This window comes from Neophocaena asiaeorientalis, unplaced genomic scaffold, assembly GCF_003031525.2.
Source record: "Neophocaena asiaeorientalis asiaeorientalis breed wild unplaced genomic scaffold, Neophocaena_asiaeorientalis_V1.1 scaffold105, whole genome shotgun sequence".
NCBI lineage: Eukaryota > Metazoa > Chordata > Mammalia > Artiodactyla > Phocoenidae > Neophocaena > Neophocaena asiaeorientalis.
The window spans coordinates 2,168,979-2,192,074 of record NW_020172162.1 but is presented as its reverse complement, the minus strand read 5'-3'; the positions used below and the strand labels follow the sequence as shown (position 1 = coordinate 2,192,074).

General features: G+C 41.5%; 1 protein-coding gene across 1 annotated transcript in view; it reads right to left on the bottom strand.

Annotated features, from left to right (window-relative positions):
* Window positions 1-21,414, bottom strand: part of CRYBG1 (crystallin beta-gamma domain containing 1) — a 56,596-nt gene extending 35,182 nt beyond the window's left edge. The window contains exons 1-6 of the mRNA XM_024755106.1: window positions 20,696-21,414; window positions 13,429-15,715; window positions 10,142-10,189; window positions 9,937-10,055; window positions 8,143-8,311; window positions 5,073-5,212 (exon numbers count right to left, since the gene is read on the bottom strand). Coding sequence (XP_024610874.1) covers window positions 5,073-5,212; window positions 8,143-8,311; window positions 9,937-10,055; window positions 10,142-10,189; window positions 13,429-15,715; window positions 20,696-21,378 — 3,446 coding nt within the window. The 5' untranslated portion in view covers window positions 21,379-21,414. The remainder of the gene's footprint in view (window positions 1-5,072; window positions 5,213-8,142; window positions 8,312-9,936; window positions 10,056-10,141; window positions 10,190-13,428; window positions 15,716-20,695) is intronic.
* Window positions 21,415-23,096: the final 1,682 nt, after the last annotated feature.

Sequence of the window (23,096 nt, the reverse complement as noted above, 5' to 3'; positions counted from 1 at the left end):
CTCTTAGAGGAAAACACAGCAAGAACACCCTTTGACATAAATCACAGCAAGATCTTTTTTTGACCCACCTCCTAGAGTAATGGAAATAAAAACAAAAATAAACGAATGAGACCTAATGACACTTAAAAGCTTTTGTACAGCAAAGGAAACCATAAACAAGACGAAAAGACAACCCTCAGAATGGGAGAAAATATTTGCAAACGAATCAACGGACAAAGGATTAATCTCCAAAATATATAAACAGCTCATGCAGCTCAATATTAAAAAAAACAACCCAATCCAAAAATGGGCAGAAGACTATATAGACATTCTCCAAAGAAGACATACAGATGGCCAAGAAGCACATGAAAAGCTGCTCAACATCACTAATCACTAGAGAAATGCAAATCAAAACTACAATGAGGTATCACCTCACACCTGTTAGAATGGGCATCATCAGAAAGTCTACAAACAACAAATGCTGGAGAGGGTGTGGAAGAAAGGGAACCCTCTTGCACTGTTGGTGGGAATGTAAATTGATACAGCCACTATGGAGAACAGTATGGAGGTTCCTTAAAAAACTAAAAATAGAATTACCATATGACCCAGCAATCCCACTATTGGGCATATACCCAGAGAAAACCATAATCCAAAAAGACACATGCACCCCAATGTTCACTGCAGCACTATTTACAATAGCCAGGTCATGGAAGCAACCTAAATGCCCATCAACAGACAAATGGATAAAGATGTGGTACATATATACAATGGAGTATTACTCAGCCATAAAAAGGAACAAAATTGGGTCATTTGTGGATATGTGGATGGATGAGACTGTCATACAGAATGAAGTAAGGCAGAAAGAGAAAAACAAATATCGTATATTAACGCATATACGTGGAACCTAGAAAAATGGTACAGATGAACTGGTTTGCAGGGCAGAAATAGAGACACAGATGTAGAGAACAAACGTATGGACACCAAGAGGGGGAAGTGGCGGGGGGTGGTGGTGGGATGAATTGGGAGATTGGGATTGACATATATACACTGATATGTGTAGAATGGATGACTAATAAGAACCTGCTGTATAAAATAATTAATTAATTTAAAAAAATCATCACAATGGGACTGCTAGTTTCCACTTAAGATGGAGAAAGCTGTGAAGAGTGTTATTCTAACAAGAAGAAAAAGCTGGATAAAGTAGAAGATTACAGAATTTCTTGAACCCATCAGAGAGTTGAAATCTAAGAATAGGTCATGCCTCCAAGTAGGGATATGTATGAGCACAGGCCCACCTGAGTCAAGGCAGAGAGGAAGATGGGGCTCCCATCCAAGTGGGCCTTCTTTCAATAGATGACAAGTCAACTGAAGGTACAACATTGAGCCATACTTAATATCTTAACCTAAAAGCTACTTTCAGAGGATTAAAATTTGGAGTTTGATTGAATTCATTAGTCATAATTTTTACATGTGGTTATATAACATAGAAAACTTTTAAACAATGTTAAAGAATTGATCTAAAGAAAAGATCAATTCTTTATAGCTTTCTTTCAATGCAAAACATTTCTAGAGGCTAAGACTCCTGTGAATAGAGTCCTATTTAAAAAAAAAAAAAAAGACCCAATGTAGCCAAAAAATAAATTTAAAACAAACAAAAAGAGTAAGTACAGATATGCTCATCAATATGGGTAATCTTAGAAACAACGTAAAGAAAAAGGAACAAGCCACACGGACGTTTGATAACATTTTTATGAAGTTCAAAAGCAAGCACAACTAAAACAGTGCAGGGACAGATACCATAGGATGAAACTATAAAATAAGGGAATGAGAAAACCACAAAGTTTCAGAGAGGGGTCACACACGTAGAGGAGTCAGGGGGATGGGAGCAGGCGGGCTATGCCAGGTCCTGCGGCATTGGTAACAGTGAGGTTCTCAGTCGGATGATGGGCACGTGGGGGCTTGACTACTAGACTTCGTAATTCACATATACATATATTCTTATATATCAGATATTTCATAACAGCACTGATCAAAAGAATATGTGGCTATTAAAAAATGTCCCTTGACTTCAGAACACCTGCATTCCAGTACCTGTTCTGCTGACGACCAATCCTAACAACTAATCCAACTTGAGAAAGTGACCAAAACCTGTCTTCCTTGGTTAAATGATGGTGTTGGAACAGATGCTCATAATGCTCCCTTTGAAGTTCTAACATCCTTTAGCTTTGTTTATTAGAAATATACTCAAAAAAAGATGCGCCCTCACCTCTACAAGGATGGGTACTAGGATTAGCCAGCTGCTTTAAACAGAGGTTTAAAAACAAATCACAGGCAACAGAATCTGAAAGGAAATGTGAGTTAGAAATGTCTCACTTTCCCAAATAAGAAACTGACCAGTAATACTCTTAATTTGTGTATGTGTAGCAAAACCTAATCCAGAATGAACAGGCCCTGAAATAAATCTCCTAATGGAATCTAAACAAGTACCACGCCCCCTACACCACCCCCAGCAAAATCTTCTCTTACACCAGTTCAGGGGACTGCTGCACCAACAGAAGCAACATGAGCTCGGGTACCTGTTATCTGCTGAATTCTCCCAACCCACTGAGATTCTCCTTGGAGATCTGTAAAAGTACTACTGACCTGGTCCCAAGATGACCAAGTTCAATGACCCCAAACTTTGAGCTGACATCCAAGGCAGCTTCCTATTATCCTAATGGAAATGAAGAACCAGAAAAAAAAAAAAAAAGTCTACTGCCATGCAAGCCCATCAAAACTTGTAAAACGTTACTGGTTTGCAACTACCACCTATAAAACTAGGTTAAACTTACTGTCAAGGTAAGAAACTTTATTTAAGTGTAGCTCATTATGCTTCCACATAGCCCAAGCCTGAGTCATGAAACCTTCCAGACATGGAGATTAAAATATTATGGCAGACGCCTATTTCATTCTTCTAAGGAAAGTGATATTTCTCAACATTAAATGCTTTGAGAAAAAAGATGTAGAGATCTCTTTGATGTGAAAAAAATAAAAGGCAGCAAGAGATGAAGACACTTTTTTTGTTTAGATTCCTCCTTTTCTTACCAATCACTAAACACAAAAGTGCCAGAAGCTCAGAGGCCTTTTCTGCTCTTTACACTCACTCCCCGATGAGATCTTATCTAGCACCGGGTTTAGATACATTCTCCGTGCTGATGACTCCTGATTTTATCTCCAGCCTCACCCCAAGCCCGAATTCCAGTGTCATGCATCCAGTCACCTTCCTGACCTCTTATGTACAGTTGACATCTCCAACTTAACCTCACAAACTCAACTCCTGGGTTTCATTCCCCCTCCTAGTTTTCTCCATTCTGGTAAATGCTGGGGTCCCAAACCCTGGACATTTCTCAGCCCCTCACACCCCACATAAAATCTGTCAGCACATGTTGGTTCTGTCTTCAAAATGTATCCAGAATCTGACCATTTTTCACCACTACTATCATGCCGAGTCACCAAAACCTCTTGCCTATGTAACTGCAGTGACCTCCTAACCGGTTTCTTTGCTTCCATTCTTACCTCTTTACAATCTACTTTTACACAGCAGCTAGAGTGATCCTCCTAAAACACAAGTTAGATCAAAATCCTCCAATGAGTTCTCACGTCACTTGGAGCCATCTAAAATCCCTCCCAAGTCCTTCAAGGTCTGACATGACAGGAGGCCTCTCTCCCATCACTGGTCCTCCTAGCTCACTCTACTGCAGCCAGACCTCCCACCTGTTGCCCAAACATCCCCTGGAGGGCTTTGCAAATGCTGGGCTTCCTGCCTAGGACACTCCCCTGCTCCACCTCCCTCAGATGTCCCTCAGCTGACTCCCTCACTTCCTCAGGTCTCTGCTTAAAGGTCACCAGGGACCTTCCCGACCACTCTCTAAAGTAGCACTTCCACTTGTCCCTCTCCATAATTTATGTTTCTTGTAGTATTTACCTTCAGACTCATTACATATGTATTATCTTATGCATATTCCATTAATAAAATCTCTTGAGCAGTCTCTGAATATATAACTTATATATACAACCACTGAATATATTATGAATTGATTAGAAAAGATACACAAAGACAAAATTTGAAAAGAAGATTTTAAATAATATATAAAGAAGCTTTAGTGTTTTTTCCTGCATCTCAGTGGATGTCTGTCACATGCCCTGGGCTGTGCGCTCCACTGCAGAAGCCACAAGCTTCAGTTCTGCAGCCTGAACTTTCTAGCCTTGTTTCTCCTCTGAGATATTCCCATTTCCTTCAAAATACCCTTGCAATTTCCTGTGATTTTTGAAACCAACATTCTAGGGGCTTTGGAAAGCATTGTGTGAAAATGTTAAAGGAAGTAGCATGCATGTTGGCCACCATCCCACCTGAAATATCAGGGGCACACATGTTTTAATTACCTCCTTTGAATTACCCTGAAGGTATAATCTGCAACTCAACTTTGAATGAATCAGGTTCCTTTGCAAAAAGGAAATTCCCACATTAAAAATGCAGTTTTTGGACTTCCCTGGTGGTGCAGTGGTTAAGAATCCACCTGCCAATGCAGGGGACACGGGTTTGATCCCTGGTCCAGGAAGATCCCACATGCCGCAGAGCAACAAAGCCCGTGCGCCACAACTACTGAGCCTGCGCTCTAGAGCCCATGAGCCACAACTACTGAAGCCTGCGTGCCTAGAGCCTGTGCTCCGTAACAAGAGAAGCCACCACAAGGAGAAGCCTGCACACCACAACAAAGAGTAGCCCCTACTCGCGGCAGCTAGAGAAAGCCTGTGTGCAGCAACGAAGACCCAACACAGCCAAAAATAAATAAAAGTTTTTTTAAAAATGCAGTTTTCTCCCTGCACTTCCTCCAAGAAATCATCATTGTTTATAAGAGAGCTGAATCATAAGAACATAGGTAACACAGTAACCAAAAATATCAGATTTTTATGTGTCTTATCAAAAAAATAATAAAACCTTGTAGTCAATAATTACTTGACAGGACAACAAATCAGAGACAGAGTATCTTAAGTCCTCCTTTTACACTCAAAAAAGGGCTTCATTAAAATTGTATTGGAAATAAAATACTCACATGCCCCAATGTACTTTAATGGAACAAGTCTTCTGCATCATACCAAACCCCTGCATTTCTTCAATATCATCAAAGTAGGAATTTAGAAGTCCTAACCCTTCTGGTTCAGTAAATAAGTCAATGTGACTAACTCTGTAATCCTAAAAAAAAAAAAAAAAGAAAAATGAATACACGAATACACGTATACATGTATAATAGTACACCATGTATTAAACTCTACAGTAAGCTCATTATTCTTCTTTTCAAATAATTAAAAGAAGCTTTAAATATACAATAGGTTGCACAGATCACCTGCCACTTTATCCCTTTCCTGTTTTCACCCATGACCTAATAATATATGATCTTTCGGGGCAGACACATTGGTTTAGTCATATATCTCAGTGTTACATTCAAGCAAAGAGCACCAGAAATGTATTTTAGAGTTTTGGAACATAGTTATTTCTCTCATCCTCACAAACAAACAAACAAAAAAAACCAAAACTGCTTCACTTTCCTTGGTAACATGAGTTTTAGTTCCTTTGCTCTCCTGTGACCGTCCATGTCCAGGGATACTGGTTTATAGAGTGGTTGCACTTGGAATCTTCCTCAGCTGTTTTGTGCCCATAAGCCCCCTGTGGTAACTGTCCTTGACTATGATGTCGGCTTGGTCTAAGTCATAAAAGGCAAAGGCACACGTTTATGGTGATTTAAATCTCTACACTTTAGTCACTATTCCATGCACTGCATGTCCATCAAACACTCTACAAAAGGCCTCTCTTGGCTGAGTGCCTGAGCCCTGATCGAATGTTTTTTGAACCTCTTCTGTGTTGCAGAGCGAGGTGAACTGAGGTACAGAAAAAATGGTTAACACTTGGGTCAGTTTAGGGGCAGCTCTTTCAAACATTAACAAAAGGAACAAATCTAGTGAACTGAAAAGGTGACCCCCTTGAATATACGTTGTGACTTATGTTTATGTGTCAAGAAACCATAAACACAATCTGTAAAAAGTTACAATTCGTCACATATTAGGAGCCATAAAAGTATTCCTTCTCTTTAACATGACACCATTCAGAAAAACTTACCCCAAGGAAATAAATCAGAAAATGTATACATTATTAAATGCACAAAAATGTTCATGCAGTATTATTTAAGGTAAGTTTTCCCCTAAGTCCCACAGTAAGAAGAAAGGTAAAATAAATGATAGCGCATCATATCAATGGAATATGATGCTCAGTTAAACCCCAAACCATGTAATAACATGAAAAGCATTAATTCACCTTAGGTCTGCTATTATCAGGGGAAACAGGAGGCCTCTTTACCAATGTGCTTCATCTCCCTTAGCCCACCTTCCAGGATCCCTAAATCCCCACCCCACCAGATCCTAATACCTCCCCCAGTTGCAAATCACTGAGAGATGTTACAAACGGGAGTGTAACCTTCAGGAAAGTGGTATGGAGAGAGAAAAAAAGGATTGAGAATCACAGTTTTAAAGGAAAACAACACTGTACCTGTATTATGATTACAACTATAGAAAAAGCAGATTATAATATGGCCAAGAAAGAGTAGAGAATTCAGAAAAATGAAGGGAGGACACTTCATGAGAGATGGGATTTTGGATGATAGTTTAAAATATTGTTTCATTACCAATACTATTTGAGCAATAAATAAAAACTGCAGGTAAATTATCCCACTATGACATATTAAAATGGTGTTTCTCGTGTCTTACATAAGGTTCATCACATTATGTACTTAAAACTAGTAAGAGATAAATCGTTTAGAATACCAATATTACCACCTAAGTCACTCAGAAATGTTGACCCAGGAAACAGGTGACATTTTCTTCCGCCAAAAGCTGTTAGTCACTCTTACTCATTCTCATTTTGGAACATGGCTTTTTTCCCTATTGTACCCCAACACCCATGTCTAGTACACAAATGGAGTTTTTTCACTTGGAAGATAACCTTTTACATTTTTAAAGGTAAAGAATCATCAAATGCCAAGAACCGTGAAGAACTGATACAAGTTCCTCAACAACGAATAAGGGACCAAGAAATTTTTACCCAATCCATAAAGTGGCCTTAAATACCTATTTTTCTAAAAACCCACATGAAATGCCAGAGTCGATCAACTGAATTATCTTTGGATTATTTATTTTTCCAAAACATAACTCCTGTAAGCCACTCAAGGTAATAAGAACTCGCACAGCAACCAAAAAACTAAGTAAAACAAAAATCTGGCCCATGCTCCGCAACAAGAGAAGCCACCGCAATGAGAGGCCTGTGTACCACAATGAAGAGTAACCCCCGCTCGCCTCAACTAAAAAAGAAAGCCCGCACACAGCAACGAAGACTGAACGCAGCCAAAAATAAATAAATAATAAATTAATTTTAAAAAAAAGAAAAAAAAAAGAAAAATCTGTTCAGGACTTCCCTGGTGGCACAGTGGTGGCCAATGCAGGGAACCCGGGAAGATCCCACACGCACGGAACAACTAAGCCCGTGCACCACAACTACTGAGCCTGTGCTCTAGAGCCCGCAAGCCACAACTACTGTACACACGTGCCACAACTACTGAAGCCCGCGCACCTAGAGCCCGTGCTCCACAACACGTGCAACATGAGAAGCCACCGCAATGAGAAGCCAGTTCACCGCAACAAAGAGTAGCCTCCGCTCTCTGCAACTAGAGAAAGTCTACACGCAGCAACGAAGACCCAATGTAGCCAAAAATAAATACATAAATTTATTTTTAAAAAAACAAAAATCTGTACATACAGAACTCATCAAAACTAGGTTATTAAGTAAAATACATTTGCAGATGGGAATGGGGGGCCGGAATGAGAAATTTACCTTCAGGATTTATTGTGAAAAAGATGACTAACCAATTAGAATGTTTCTTAGTTCTAATTCATTTAACATGTACAAATGTTTAAAATACAGAAAATACATCCATAAAACACCAAATATTTGTCCCACTTTTATCATAAAATGAAACTCTCTCTCAAAATAATTATACCCAGCATTCAATAAATATTTGCTGAAAGAATGGATGAAATTCAGTTTGCCTTTATTAAAACCTTACGAATTTTACCTACCTGGACCACAAGTCTGATTGAACCAATCACCACAGGCTTAGCCGACTCTGCCTCGTCATCGTTTCTTTCCAAAATATCTTCTATATCCCAGAGACCAGACAGTTCCAATTCTCCCTCTTCTAAGGGGATGGAGTGTCCTTCAAAATTTGGTTTCTCATAAAAAATCCAGCTAAGAATAAAACATAGCAAAACTATTAGCCAGTCTTGGTGAGAGAGATTTTGAATATGCAAATATTCTGGCCAATGGCCACTATATATATATACCATGTATTAGTGGCCAATTCTCTAGCAATTAAAACAGCATAAACTCTCCCTAAAACTAAAACTTCAGTGGGCATAATTAAGCTCTGATAACTGAAGAATTTTATCAGGATTTTAGAGGACTTTTAACTATCAATATGAACATTATAGAGCTACTAAAGTTTTATAGAATTGCCAGTTGGTGGAGACTTAGTAATATGTCAGATAAATGGACGTTTATTGCAATTTTTTTCTTTTTATGTATGTAAAAAACACTTCTCTTGAGGGATTTTAACTTATATATTAGAACCATATCAATGGATATATTGATACAAAGGACTACTACATGCATGTTAATGGAAAGCATTTTTTGCAGTTTTATTGAGATCTAATTGACATATAACATTGTATTAGTTCAAGTTGTACAACATGATGATTTGATATCTGTGTATATTATGAAATGATCACCATAATAAGTTTAGTTAACATCTACCACCTCACAGTTACAATTTTTTTCCTAGTGATGAGAACTTTTAAGATCTACTGTCTTTAGCAACTTTCAGATATACTATGTAATACTTTAACTTTAGTGACCCAGAAAGCATTTTTACAGTATTCTTCCCAACAACATCCTAACACTAAAGAAAAACCTCATGACAATATATGACAGTGCTGGTCTTAAGAGAAGTCAACAAAAGTTGAAGAATCACTATTCATTAAAAACAAAATTATAACCTTCAGTTTTCAAATTTAAGAACAAAAGCTAATTGTATTTTTCTAATGAATATGTTGAATATACAGAAAAATATATTAAAATATCTAAAACCTAAGAGGAAAGATGCTGCATATTTAATCAAATGGAGACCTAAAGAAAAGCTTAATAATTTTGTAAACCATAAAGAGCCCTACACTCTTTCTTTTAAACAAGCTTATAAATAGGCACTAAAGTATTCATGCCAGGTAAGTGATTTTTTTTTAAAAACTGCTTTTCTTTATTCAATTTCCTGTGTATTTCCTGGAAGCATTTAAGCTGGTAATATAATTGTTTCACGGTTTCTTTACTTAATAAAAACGATCTGCTGTCAAAAAGTCAGAAAGTAAAATTTAGATTAGTCCTTCACTGAACTGTCATTAAAAAAAGTTAGCAAAGATGTTTTTTCTTATAGAATTTAAAAAATTCTATCAACATGACTATGACCTATCAACATGAGTGGTGCAATTCTTATCAACCTCATTGAAAATTCAAAAACCAAAAGTATATTATGGACTCTGGTGCTCATTAGTCCAAACCAACATTATGTGGGAAAAAGAAACTTATACTGCTGCACTTTTCTGATTTTTCTAACAACAACATGCATCATTCCTATCATCAGAAATAACATTATAAACCATATTTCTTAGACATGAATTTCTTTTAGTATTCACTATGACTAGTATTGTCTGCCCTTTACATTGCTAAGGGCATAATTTATAATAAGTACTAATGACCAAAAGGATAATTAAAAAGGTGAAACACACACCCGCCAAGTCAGAAACACAAAGTGTCACTCTTACCATCCTCTAACAACTTTTATGAGTATCACGGGAGAGAGGCTCCAAGAGCTGCAATCCTCAATGTCACTGAACACTTCAATGCACTCCTCTGAGACGTCAGGTTCACCGTATATCACCACCTAAAGAAAGTGAGAGTGGTAGCACGTTTTACTGCACTTTAACAGATCAAAATGAAATCTAGACTCGGAATAGAAAATAATCTTACCTTTCCAGGTCGGGGATTGATTTTATTCTGGACACTTCCTTTAAGTGTCTGTAATCAGATGAACAAAAACACAACAAATAATTAAACTTTATGTAAAGTCCTCTTTTCTCCTCTCATGATCCTTTAAGATCGTATTTGCCTCATATCTGTCAATTTGGAAACATGTCTACCTTGATCTATGCCAAAGTTGTCTTAAAACTCTCTTTGACGGGACTTCGCTGGTGGCACAGTGGTTAAGAATCCGCCTGCCAGTGCAGGGGACACGGGTTCGAGCCCTGGTCCGGGAAGATCCCACATGCCACGGAGCAACTAAGCCCGTGTGCCACAACTACTGAGCCTGCACTCTAGAGCCCGCGAGCCACAACTACTGAGCCCGAGTGCCACAACTACTGAAGCCTGTGTGCCTAGAGCCCGTGCTCTGCAACAAGAGAAGCCACCGCAATGAGAAGCCCGGGAACCTCAACGAAGAATAGCCTGCGCACAGCATCAAAGACCCAAGGCAGCCAAAAATAAAATAAAAATTTAAAAAACAAAACAAACTCTCTTTGACTCTATTAAAATAAGGGCGTTTTCCCCCCTCTAACTGTATTTGACATTTCAATTTCTTTTCATTTAAACGCCTAGGATACTTCCACCAATCTGTAAAGTTCAGGGCGTAAGAGTCAGACCTATGTTTTACATCAGTTCACAGAATAAGAACTCAGCTAAGAGATTATAATTCAAACAATCTCAGTATAATTTCAAATAAACAGAGAAATTCTAATGGATAAATCACATATCTAGAATGAGCTGAATCCATTTTATGTGTTCATATACATATCTTATCTGAATCTATAATTACTGTTTTTTCATCACATAACTAGTCTAAATAAAGTGTTTATGGTATATTTCACAACGTACATTGTACATGGTTACTTTAATCCCTCCTTTTTGATGAACAAAATATATTTTTATATGGCTCCAAAACTAATCATTTTCAAGACCATCTGACCAGTAAAACCAGAAATGCCTAAGATAATAAAAATAGTAATTACACATGTAAAAATATTATAAAACATGGACTACTTTCACTGAACAGGATGCCTGTTCTAAGGACAGCCTTTGATCTGATCGCTCTTGCACCACACCAGGGTGGAATATGCCTGAAAGACCATAGGAAGGGCCTCAGTAGAGCATTATTACAGATTAAAATGCCATATGCTTATTTATATATTGACATTTCAAGAAGACAAGCTAAAGAAAAAGCCTGATATTTAAATAAAATTCAGTTAAGACATTAAAGGGAGAATAGTTATATAGTCAACAAAGCCCAAGGTGTAAAAAAAACAAAAAAATATATATTTTTTTAATCATAAAAAGGCCTAGAGAAAGTATAAAGTACTTTGTTTCTCCTTTTTACTCCATTTCATTGGGTTTTTCAAGGGACTCCACAGGGAAACTGTATATTCTGTTGTCAGACTCGTTGTCAAAGAGAGATAATCTGGGCTTCCCTGGTGGCGCAGTGGTTGAGAGTCCGCCTGCCGATGCAGGGGACACGGGTTCATGCCCCAGCCCGGGAAGATCCCACATGCCACGCAGCGGCTGGGCCCGTGAGCCATGGCCTCTGAGCCTGCGCGTCCGGAGCCTGTGCTCCGCAACGGGAGAGGCCACAACAGTGAGAAGCCCACGTACCGTAAAAAAAAAAAAAAAAAAGAGATAATCTAAGAATGATTAAAAAGACAGAATAATGCTGTAATGTACGGGAAGTGGACCAGTGTCAATTTTGTGCTTCAGAGAAATACTCAAAAATCTTAGGATTTCTAAGTGCTATAGGCTGATTCAGTTTTATCTGTTTACAGCAGTGGTTCTCAAAGTGAAATCCAGGGGTCCCTGGAGGGTCCCCAATAATTCTGCAGGGAGTCCATTAGGTCAAAACCATTTTCACAATAAGGTTATTTGTCTCTTTCACTTTCTTTCTCTCACAGGTGTAGTGCGGAATTTTCCAGACGGTCCATGACATGTGATGACATCATTGCTCTGATGGCTACAGGAATGTACATTTGTATGTTCTAATTTTTCTCAGTATTAATTTCTAATATAATAGATGCCAATAGGCATAACCCATATCAACAAAAACTCTTTGGGGTCCTCAATAATTTTTACTTTATATCTTCATCTATATGTGTGTGTGTGTGTGTGTGTGTGTGTGTGTGTGTGTGTATGGCATCCTAAGAGTAAAAAATATGAAAACTTTTGAGCAGAGGGATCTGAGCCTCTGCTGGAAATCCAACTATACATTTTGAAAGAGCTTCCAGAATTGTATTCCATGATAGGCTTGTAGCAAAAGCTAATACAACAAATTCAAACATGGGGCAGTGCCCTGTACAAATGAGGAAGTGGGCAAGATATTTTCTGCCTGGATAAACTGTGTTGGATGTTGATCTACACTTGCCAGGTAGCCTGGTTCACAGGGTGGGCAACAGGAATACAGAGGCCCACTCCTGTTTCTGGGCTTAGCAGAGCTGAGCTCTAAATCTTATCTGCCTCCCTCTTTCAACTTGAGTATCAAGCTTGGTAACGGAAAGCCACAAATTCACATCAAAAACCGAGTAAAAACAACTTCCAGCAGTCAGATAAAAGAAGATGGAGAAATCTTAACTGTTTCTCAAAATGGTATTTTGCCATCCTTTCTACTCTGTTACAGGAAAGTGCCAATGTAGACCAAATTCTTTACTCCCCAACAGCTTTGCAGGAAAATAATATTTCCCTAATGAAAACTAATTCCAGATAAAGAGAAAATACTTTATCAACCATGTGGGATAAACATTTATTGCTACTAAGGGGAAGAAAGAGTGAATCTCAAAGTACAAGAGAAACGGTTAGGAACAAGATTCCTCGGTGGAGGCTTTTCCAGATAAAGGAAGCTTGCTTCATAAATGCTCAAAATTCTAGGTATAGTATTGAGCATTTTTACACAGAACTAGGGAAGAAAAAACACACTGTCTCTGAGCTCTCAAGGTACCTTAACTCCACCTTTCACAATACAACACATAAATTCACAAGTGCCCTAAAATATTTGTAGCTTATTTTCCTTGCTGGACTACAAATGCCTTGAGAACAGAATCCAAGTACCTTTTCTCTTCGACTCTAAAAACCCTTGTACATAGTAGGTTTTCAAATATGTGATGAATAAAAAACTATCAGACACAAGCATAACCATTTTTAAACAAATAACATGAATTGTTCATCGTCCCCCTCTCCTCTGACTTAAAAATACCCCACATAAATAATACTATGTTGCTACTTACTGTTGTATCTGATAATGACATTTCAGAAAAAGAAGTGCTTGGGTCAAACAGAGTGGATTTGAAAAGACCGGGGAAGTCTGTGTCACTGCTTCCATAGCTCGGCAAGTTCGATTTAAGAACACTTTCAATATGATTAGCCTTTTCCATATCACCACTGTTCTTCAGTTTTGAAAATTCAGAAAATGTAGTTTTTGGCACGGGTAGGTTGCTTCGTGAATCCAGATCTTTTCCGGTTTCCTCTTTTTGCAGGTACTTTTCCACGGAGCTCGGACTTTCCAATCCCGAATGAGACGTATCTGACGAGTTGAAATTGAAGACCTTTACGTTGCTGGGTGGCAGACTTGGCTGTTCTTTCTCTAAACCACAGGGTGGGGCACCCTCAGCCACGGGCTGTAACACGGAAGGCCGAGAAAGAGAACTGTTGTGAGTGGTGTCGAAAGATGTGGTCATGGTATTGACTGATGTTACAGAGGGAGAAAAGATTTTGTCTTGTGGTAAAGAAGATAAGATGCTTGAGAAAAGTGCACTTTTTTCTAGCCTCGATCTCTTGACTCCACCGTTTGTGACATCCCTGTTCTCCTTGTCATTTACTTCTGGAGCCGCCAGAGGCTCGCCTTTCCCATTAGTGCGAGTTTGCAAGGACTTGAAAAGGACACTCTGTTCAGTGGATGAACGTTTGGGTCTCAGTTTGGATCTGGTGTCAAGATTCTGCATCCAATGTAAAGCCAGTGACATTTCTGGCTGGCCTTCCTTTTTCTTACCCAAACCAAAAGTAAACACGTTGGGATCAAACACCTTTTCTAAATTGTCCTCATGAATAGGAGGCATGGCGAAGTGAGGGGCAGGGGAGTTTGGCATCCTGGCCTTCTTTTTCTTCTGGGGCACACAAACTGCGCTGTCCATCTTTTTTATAATCTCAGTGAATTTTTCCATATCAGAAGAAGAATCGAATACACTATCATCACTACCAGCAGAAATGTTCAAAAGGCTTGCAGGACTGTCCTGGCCATTTACAACATTTTGATTGGGTCTTTGAGGGGTTTCGAAATGATTTCTGTTGCCAGGGTAGTTGGTGGTGCTGGATTCAGTCTTCAGGGGTTTTCCGTTGCCCTGAATAGGCAGAGCTTTTTCTGATTCGGGCAGCATGACTTGTGGGCCAGATTTTGCTACATGTTCCTCTGTGCAATGAATGTGTTTGGGTGATGTGCTCTTATTGCCCTGTACTTCCTCTTTCTGGGGAGTACGACTTGCAACGGAAACCACTTCAAGTTCATTATTGTGACAGCTTGGCAACTGTGCTTCTCTAACTTCAGAGCTATCTGAGATGATCCCAGAGGGGACATCCTTGGTGTTCTCCACAGGAAGCATGAAGGACCTGACCTGGACAAGGACCTTGGATGGACACTCATTTCCCATAGCTGCCAGGCTGTGCTCTGGGGACAAAGGAGGGCTTCTTTCTCCCCCTCCTCCTCCTGCAAGTCTGGAGGGGGACATCTTCTCATTATTCTGATGAGACACGGGCAGAGTACATCCATTATGGTTTTCTGACACTTTTAGATCAGTGAACAGAAAACTGCTTACAGGAGCTTGAGCACATGTGTCTTTGGGATCATCCACAGGAATGGGGCCAGCCAGTGAAAGAGAAGGCCCATTAGATGACCCAGCTGGGTGCTGTGAGTCAGAAAATCCATCCTGTGGCTTTGGTATGGCTGTTGGAGGTGAATCTTTGGCCTCAAGAACGGCAGGGCTCTCTTGTGCTGTATCAGTCATATTTTCACGTTCAAGTCTTTTGCTGTCAGCAGCCTTTGAGTCGTCCTCTCCTAAGAGCTCGTGGTCCTTAACAGGAATCAGAGCAGCAACCACTGGTTCAGAAGGGCAGCCAGCATCTGTTTGCCCATCTACCTTATCACCTTGGTTAAGCCAAGAACCAGGAGTCTCCTCTTCAGGAACAGTAACTTTGGCTTCTGCCAAGGTTTCCTTCCCCAGCACACCATTCTGGTGACTATTTGGCATCAACTTCTTTTCAGGCTGCTCCATTTCCTTGGCTTTTTGGGCTAAATTCAGCTGTACCCTCTTGACAAATGTTTTATTAGAGGCAGGAGTGTTCCTCACACCTCGAAGGTCAGTGTGTCTTGGGCTATTTGCCTGCTTGTTTTCAAATAAGGAGATTTTGGTGGCAGTGTTTCCTTTGTAAACTGGCTGGCTAAATGGATTATGCTCATTTCCCAAACCGCCAAGATTCTTCGGGGTTTTAAGATTTAGTTCCACATGTTTGGGCTTGGCAGGGCTGCAAGAATAAAGCAGCAAGATAAAGTTATTAACCTGGGTTTTAAAGTGAACATACCAATTTATTACAAAACTGTGAAAAGCCAGTATCTTTCTGATAGGTAACATTTTTGATGAAACAATTTTTAAACAATTCTAAATATACTATCAATTACCTTCAATGGATGTCGCGCTTCCGTACGAGGGATGAAACATTATATAGCTAAGAAAGGCTAGAGGTGACAGGGTAACGAGTTTTCTAATAAGTTTACCATGTACCTAGTAGATAAGTACAGTGCTTGGCACTAGAGTTGGGACTGAAGAACATCAGAACCAATTTAAATACTTCCTGCACTCCCATACTTTAAATATGTAAATGATTTCCCCAAAAATCAATTGTGTATTTTATTATAACTGTTTTTTACATTATCTCAAAAGTGAGATTATAAAAAATATTTATCTATTATTTACCTCTTTGGATAGTTTAATTCCCTTCATCCTTCCCCCGTAAAAATTTTCTCTGACTATACAAGTGTGTTCACTATAGAACATTTAGAAAATATAAAGACAAAAAACCACTCATAATCTTACCACTCAAACACTATCCCTGTCAACATTCTAGTATACTTCCCGTCTTTTTTGTAAGCATAGGGAAATATTTTCAATAGAATTGAGATTAGTCTGTTCATAGAGTTTGGTATCTTGCCTTAAAAAAAAGAAGAGATTTAACATTTTTAACATTTTTCAAGTTACTAAAAAAATATGAAAAGTCTTCATAATGTCTGCATAAAAATCCATCATATAGATGTACCATAATTTACTTATCAATTACTCAGTTGTTGGTTTTGCCACCATTCTGGGGGCAAAGAGAGTCTCCCTTCTTTCTCACATTTCTTGGGTGTAATTGCCCCCTAATGGAAATTTTAAGTCTTTGAATGTACACACTGTTTTCTTTCTGAGGAAAAAAATGTCCTCTGGCTCTGGTCCTGGCTCTTATACCAATTATCTGTGTGAACTTGGTCAAGCCACCTTAACTCTCTAAACTCTACCTTCTCTACCTGTAAAAATAAACAAAAAACTAGATGGTTTAGAACGTGTGTGTGTACTGGTTCACACACATACATGTTATCATTGAAGATATCCTGTGGTTCTCTTCAAGGGCTGCAACAGGGGACAGTAGAAACTGGGGGATGGAACTGTTGGCCAACCACCCTCCTTTCAACCAGAATCACTCCTACTTATGTTTTATATATCACTTTTATATAAGCTTTCCAAGAAAAACAGACTCTAAAGCTAAAAACAAAAATGTCTAAATCATTAGTCTAGTGGTTTAATGTAAGAGATAACACCCACTGATATTCACTGATCGTCAAGCACTTTCTATGGCTTGCCTCATGTTCAATTTTACACATTCTCTCTCTTTTTTTTTTTTTTTTGCGGTATGTGGGCCTCTCACTGTTGTGGCCTCTCCCGTTGCAGAGCACAGGCTCCGGACGCGCAGGCTCAGTGGCCATGGCTCACGGGCCCAGCTGCTCCGCGGCATGTGGGATCTTCCCAGACCGAGGCATGAACCCATGTCTCCTGCATCGGCAGGCGGACTCTCAACCACTGCGCCACCAGGGAAGCCCCACATTTTTTAAGATGAGGAAGTTGGCATCTAGAGAAGGTAAGTACTTTGCCTGAAGTCACACAGCTAGTAAGTGAGAGAAGCCAGGTGTTCTGGTTTCAGATGTCATGCTCCCAACAACTCTTACTATTCTGCTTCCCCAGATAGGATCAGACTAGCTTCGCCTCAATGACCGCCTCTGGTTCTGTCCAGCTTTATGATCCAAGGAGTCAATAAATTATCAAGAGAGCTATAAGATAATCATACCTTAGAGGCCACCTCGATAATGAGAACACAAAGTAGGGAAGCATTAACATCTCACACTGCCTCCTGCATGGACTCACTGGCCTTCAAGAAGGCTGGGCCTGAGGAGCCTTTTGAAGGAACAGGCAGTAGGACCTTGGAAGAAGACACTTTATTCTTCTGGAGAAAATGATTAGACTGAGAAGACTTGAGATGTCCTTCCCAAATACAGCATTAAGAATTAGATGTTCATTTTTAAATTTTTTATTTAAATACTATATTTGATATATTCTCATGAATTTCTCCTTGGCATTGCTTTCCCCAATATCTCCTTAAGATATCTAAGCTCCCTCACGGTGGGCCCTTACCTGAAATTTAAAAGCAAAATTAACTTACAAGCACTTCCTTAAAGATTAAATTCTAAAACCAGTGAGATGATTAGAAATAAGAGAACTTACAAATGCTATCAGTTAATGAGGAATGTTCACATAAGCAGGGAATATACATTTAAAAAATTCTCACTGATCAGCTCAAGGAACAGTCAAATATCAAAGTAGATCTTATGATGTAAATGGAAAATGCTCCAGGTTAGCCAATAAGCTACGTTAAGGACAGGACACACACATCTGCACGTTAAAGATTTACACCAAGATCAAAATACATTTTACAACCAAACTTTCTGTACTATTAACTTCTGCTACAGAGAGTCACTACAATTAACCTGGTTCAAACTGATTAAAAGGAAGACTCCTATAATTCACGTTGTAATGCCTTCATTAAGATGTGAGAAGGGAAAATATCCTGGAGTCTAAGAAGCCACGGCTATAATATGAGAAGAAAATTCTCCTTATTCTAAACATACCATTTTAAGAATCTCAACATTCAATACTTGGTAGAACTGAAGACATAATTTCTCTAACAGCATCAAGAAACATGCTGCTTCACAGTGATTATTTTTCGGGGAATATAAAATGGTTTTAACTACAAAATTTTAGATTCAAGTTGTTTTTAGAAATAATCCACGTAACATCTCCAGGTGAAAACAATGAGGAAGAACTAAAGGGTCTGAAAAAAAATCAATCAGTCAAACATAAATGGGTCAAAGGATGAGAAACAATGATTAATTCTCCATTCCCATAATTTGCCGATTCACCAAGTGCAAGGCCGTGTGCAAAACAGAATTAAACTGAGCCTCTGGCAAAGGAAAATTTTAGGTAGGAAATAATCACTCCTCAGAAAAAGACATTTGGTTTAGTTCTGTCACAGGAAACAGCACATGAAGAAGAGTTGCATTGCAAGATTGCTTGGTTTGTTGACCCTATCCCTTAACGGTGTAACATTTCTGGTTTTCCCACTGGTGTATTCTGACTGGAAGACCGGGCAAGCACCCTTAATCAGGTACACAGCATAGTTTCTCTAAGGCTCATACTTAGGAGGTCTGAATGTTCAGTCACACTGGCCTACAAATAATGGGCATCATTCACTCAGGTTATTTCTCCACTGCTGCTGTTACAGAATAAATTGCTGACTCTATCAAAGTTCTCCAGGTTGGCAGCTGGTGAGGTAGCTCAAGTTATTCATTAAGCAGGATTTCCTCCCCGGTGTTTACCAAGCGGACTGCCTACTCTTAAGCTTACTTATCCAAGAATTCAAATAGAATGAATCCATTCAGTTTAAGAATGGTAATGTTGTGGACTTCCCTGGTGGCGCACTGGTTGAGAATCCGCCTGCCAATGCAGGGGACAGTGGTTCGAGCCCTAGTCCGGGAGGATCCCACATGCCGCGGAGCAACTGGGCCCATGCGCCACAACTGCTGAGCCCACGTGCACAGCTACTGAAGCCCGCGTGCCTGGAGCCCGTGCTCTGCAACGGATGAGGCCACTGTAGTGGGAGGCTCCCGCTCTCCAAAACTGGAGAGAGCCCACACACAGCAACGAAGACCCAATGCAGCCAGAAATAAAATAAATTTATATATATATATATAAAAAGAACGATAACACTGTGAAAATCTCAGCTCTTTTAATAAATGTGTGAATGCTGGAAAAAGTTTAGATACTCACTTTTCACATGTGCTGAGAGACGGAGGAGGATGAGTGTGGGAAGGGGGATGGTCTTAAGAGTTTTCCAGGGTGCCCTCCCCATCCTGTCTACCTATACAGATCACACTCACCATCAAGGCACAATCCCATTTCCTCCAAAACACCAACAGTGATTTCTTCCTCCTGTGCACATCCCCAGCCTTGGGGATGGTAACATCCATTTGGCAGTTTAATCAGATTATCACCTCTTACAGTTACCTGATTTGTCAGCATCTTGGGTGCCAGAATGTGCCATAAACTTTTCAAAGGCAATATATACTGAATCACAGTTGTGGCATTTTCCCCATTGTTCCTAGCACACTACCATGCACAGAAAGAAGGTACTCAATAAATATTTGAGAAATCAATAAACTTAACAGCAAGTGGTCACAGTCTGCTGTTGAGCTTGATCCTTCTAACGTGTCCTTTCATTTATCAAATAGTCTTCCAGTAAAAACACTGATCTTTCTTCATTTCAATAATTGAAAATTACTTTTCGACCTGGTGGCAAAGATATCACAAAACTACCTAACATTATAAAAGGGGAACCAAAATACTTGTATTAGAGATTTTTTTGTAAAGCTTTAGGCCAAGAATGCACCAAGTTCCATAAAAGGTTCTGTTAATTCTCTTAAACTCAGACACGTCAAAGCTACTGGGTATACTGTACATGCTAGTGTTTGCTCCGTTTTCAAATTCATTTGTGTTTTAAGAATGACCCACCCAGGAATGCTGGTGCATATTCTGAATAAAGAATAGAATTAGTTCGTCAAGCCATGCAGTCTTCTATTATTTATGTAAACACTGAACCTCCTGAGATATCTCAGTTTCACATTCATTGAACTTAAAAGGCTTATATTAACAGGAATTAACAACCAACTAAGGTCCCGAATGGGTCATCTTCTTAAACCTTAACTGTGCTAACTAGCCCTTCACTATCTTAATTTCACCACCGAGGAGAAAACCCAGTGCACACAGTTCTCCCACAAATGCAAAGAACCTGCGCCCCTTGGAGCGGGCGCCCAGCCCGTGTGCGGCGACCGCGGCTCGCCAGCCCAACCCCGCAGTTACTTACATGGTCACTGTAGTGGTCACTGTCCACCTGCCCACACCGAAATGGTTCCTGGGCTTCAAGCCGTCGGCGTCAGAACCTCCGACCGATCTGCCCAGCTCTTTGCTTCGACTTCCCTCTCCCCGGCCGTCGAAGAGGTTGGGGAGCGGCCCCTTCTTGGGCTCGGGCTTGATCTCGGGCGGCAGCGCGCTGCTCTTGACCGTAAGCTTGCGGTGGATGACCCGGGCCGCCTCCTCCCCGCTCTCCTTGGCGGCCGGGCCGGGGCTGGGGCCGGGGCCGGGGCCGGACGCCCTCCTGGGAAGAGAGTCCTTGGCCGGAGCCCGCGGGCCACCGGCGGGTGAGGTGGGCACGGCCTCCGGAACGTGGCTCCGGCCCCTCCTCTTGGTGGGGGACGAGGCGGGAGGCGGCTGTTTGCTCCGCTCGGACTCCCCTAGCGGCTGCCCTTTGGGGTCGGGGCTGGGCTTGGACTTTAGGCCGGAAACAGAGGCAACGCCCCCGGCGGGAGATTTCACTTTCTTTTCAGCAGAGCTGTTTTCGGCGGCCGCGTTTGGCGCCACCTCGTTGTCGAAGACCGCGTCATTCCGGGGCTCAAAGTCAGGCAGCAGCGGGTCAGCACCGGGGGAGTCGGTGGATTTCTGCGACCTCCTCCGCCTCCCCGACCTTCGGCCACTCGACCTCTTCTCCATATATTCGCAATCGCCGCAATCTTCAGCCCCGGGACTGATCACGACCGGCTCGTCCACCCGCGCCACCTCAGTCTTTCTCAAGTAGACGTCCAGAGTCAACACTTTGGCGGGGTGGGCGCGCTCGCGGGGCCGACAGTCTCGCCCCGGGGGGTCGGCTTTGCTGTTTCCCGGCGCCGAACCCGTCTGGTTCTCTGCGCCCTCAGCGGGACGGTGGCCCGCAGGAGCCGATGCGTCCTCGGGGGGCTGGCTCGGCGCGTCTTCGTGCTCCGGAGAGCCTCCTTGGGCACACAAGCGGGCGGCCCTGTCGGCCGGCTGCTCCCCGGCGGGCAAGCCCGGCACGCCCCTCGCTCCCCGAGCTGGCTCCTGCTCGCGGCCAGCGCCGAACGAAGCGTTCTCCTGCCCGGAGGAATTCCCTAGTGAGGAATGCAGCTGCTTGGCAGCGGTGGTGGCATCTGGGAAAGTCTCTCCCTCTGCCTCCAGAGGTTCTAATTGGGGTGAATCACTTTCATGGCCCTGCTGCCCAGCCGCCTCCGCTGCACGGCTGCCCGAGCCAGGTGACCGCTTGGCGTCCGGGGGGGCCGTCTGGACGCAGCCCTCGGGGCGCTGGTCCTCCGGCTCCTGGCACTTTTCCTGGGGGGAGCCCTCCTCGCACGTGTCTGTCTGCTTTCGTTGGCTGCCCTGAAGCTGACTCTTCTCAGTCTCTGTTTCGGGGAGTTTGGAAGAGGTTACTTCTTTGGGAGAGACTGATACGGCATTTGAGCTGGTGGGACTCTCTAACCCGTTTCTGGTGTTCCTTCTCCTTCCTGCCGTGAACAGAGTGCCGAGTTTTCCCAAAACTGGTTTCCTTTTGTTCTCTTCTGGTGGTTGTGCGCTGGACTGAAAAATAAAAGGGGATGGGAAAGAGAGAACCTGAGAATCCGGTTTTTTCCTTTAGTAGTTAAGTACATTATGGAACTACAAGCCAAAATGATAATAGGCCAAAGTTTCTAACTGAAAACGAGATTTGTGTTTGGGAATTCATTCCAACAAAATAAACTCTTATTTTATCTTTTGAATTTTTCTCAAACACCATCTATGCTTGGCGCTACTGAAGAGAAACACTAACTACAGAAAGAAAATTATTAAAGAAAATTCGGAAGGTCCAAATAATCACTCAAGCAAAATAAACAACTCCTAGGTCTTTCTACGTTTTGCTTTTTACCTGCTTCCTCTGTAAAGATGCAATTGCAAAACATCCATGCGTGACTACAGGGCAGCAGTAAACATACTAAAGGCGGAATTTTTTCTGAAATGCTGCCTTTTCTTTTTGTAGGCTGAAAGGAGTACGAGGAAGAACAGCCTTCTCCAGAACTGAAGGAAACCACTTGGGTTCAACGTGACTGCAAACGAAAAACCTTGAGAAAACGAGAATTCGAGCCCCTGGGCGTGCCCTTGATCAAGCCCGAGGTTCTCGGCGCGCCAGGCAGCGCGCGTCCAATGGGAGAAGCACGTGGGCATCAAACGCCCGGTAGTCCTCATGTAACACAGCTGACTCCTGCCGAGCTCACCCGAGAGGGTCTTCTCCGCGGGTAGTTCCGGGGAGTGTCAGTAGGTCGAGCACGTGCGGGAGGGAGGGCGAAGGTACTGGGCGACCGCCTTCGCAGGTCCCCACCCCCCGACCCCACCCCGATCTGGCCGGGGCTGACGGAAGGGCGCGGGGCTCTCCCAAGCCGACCTCC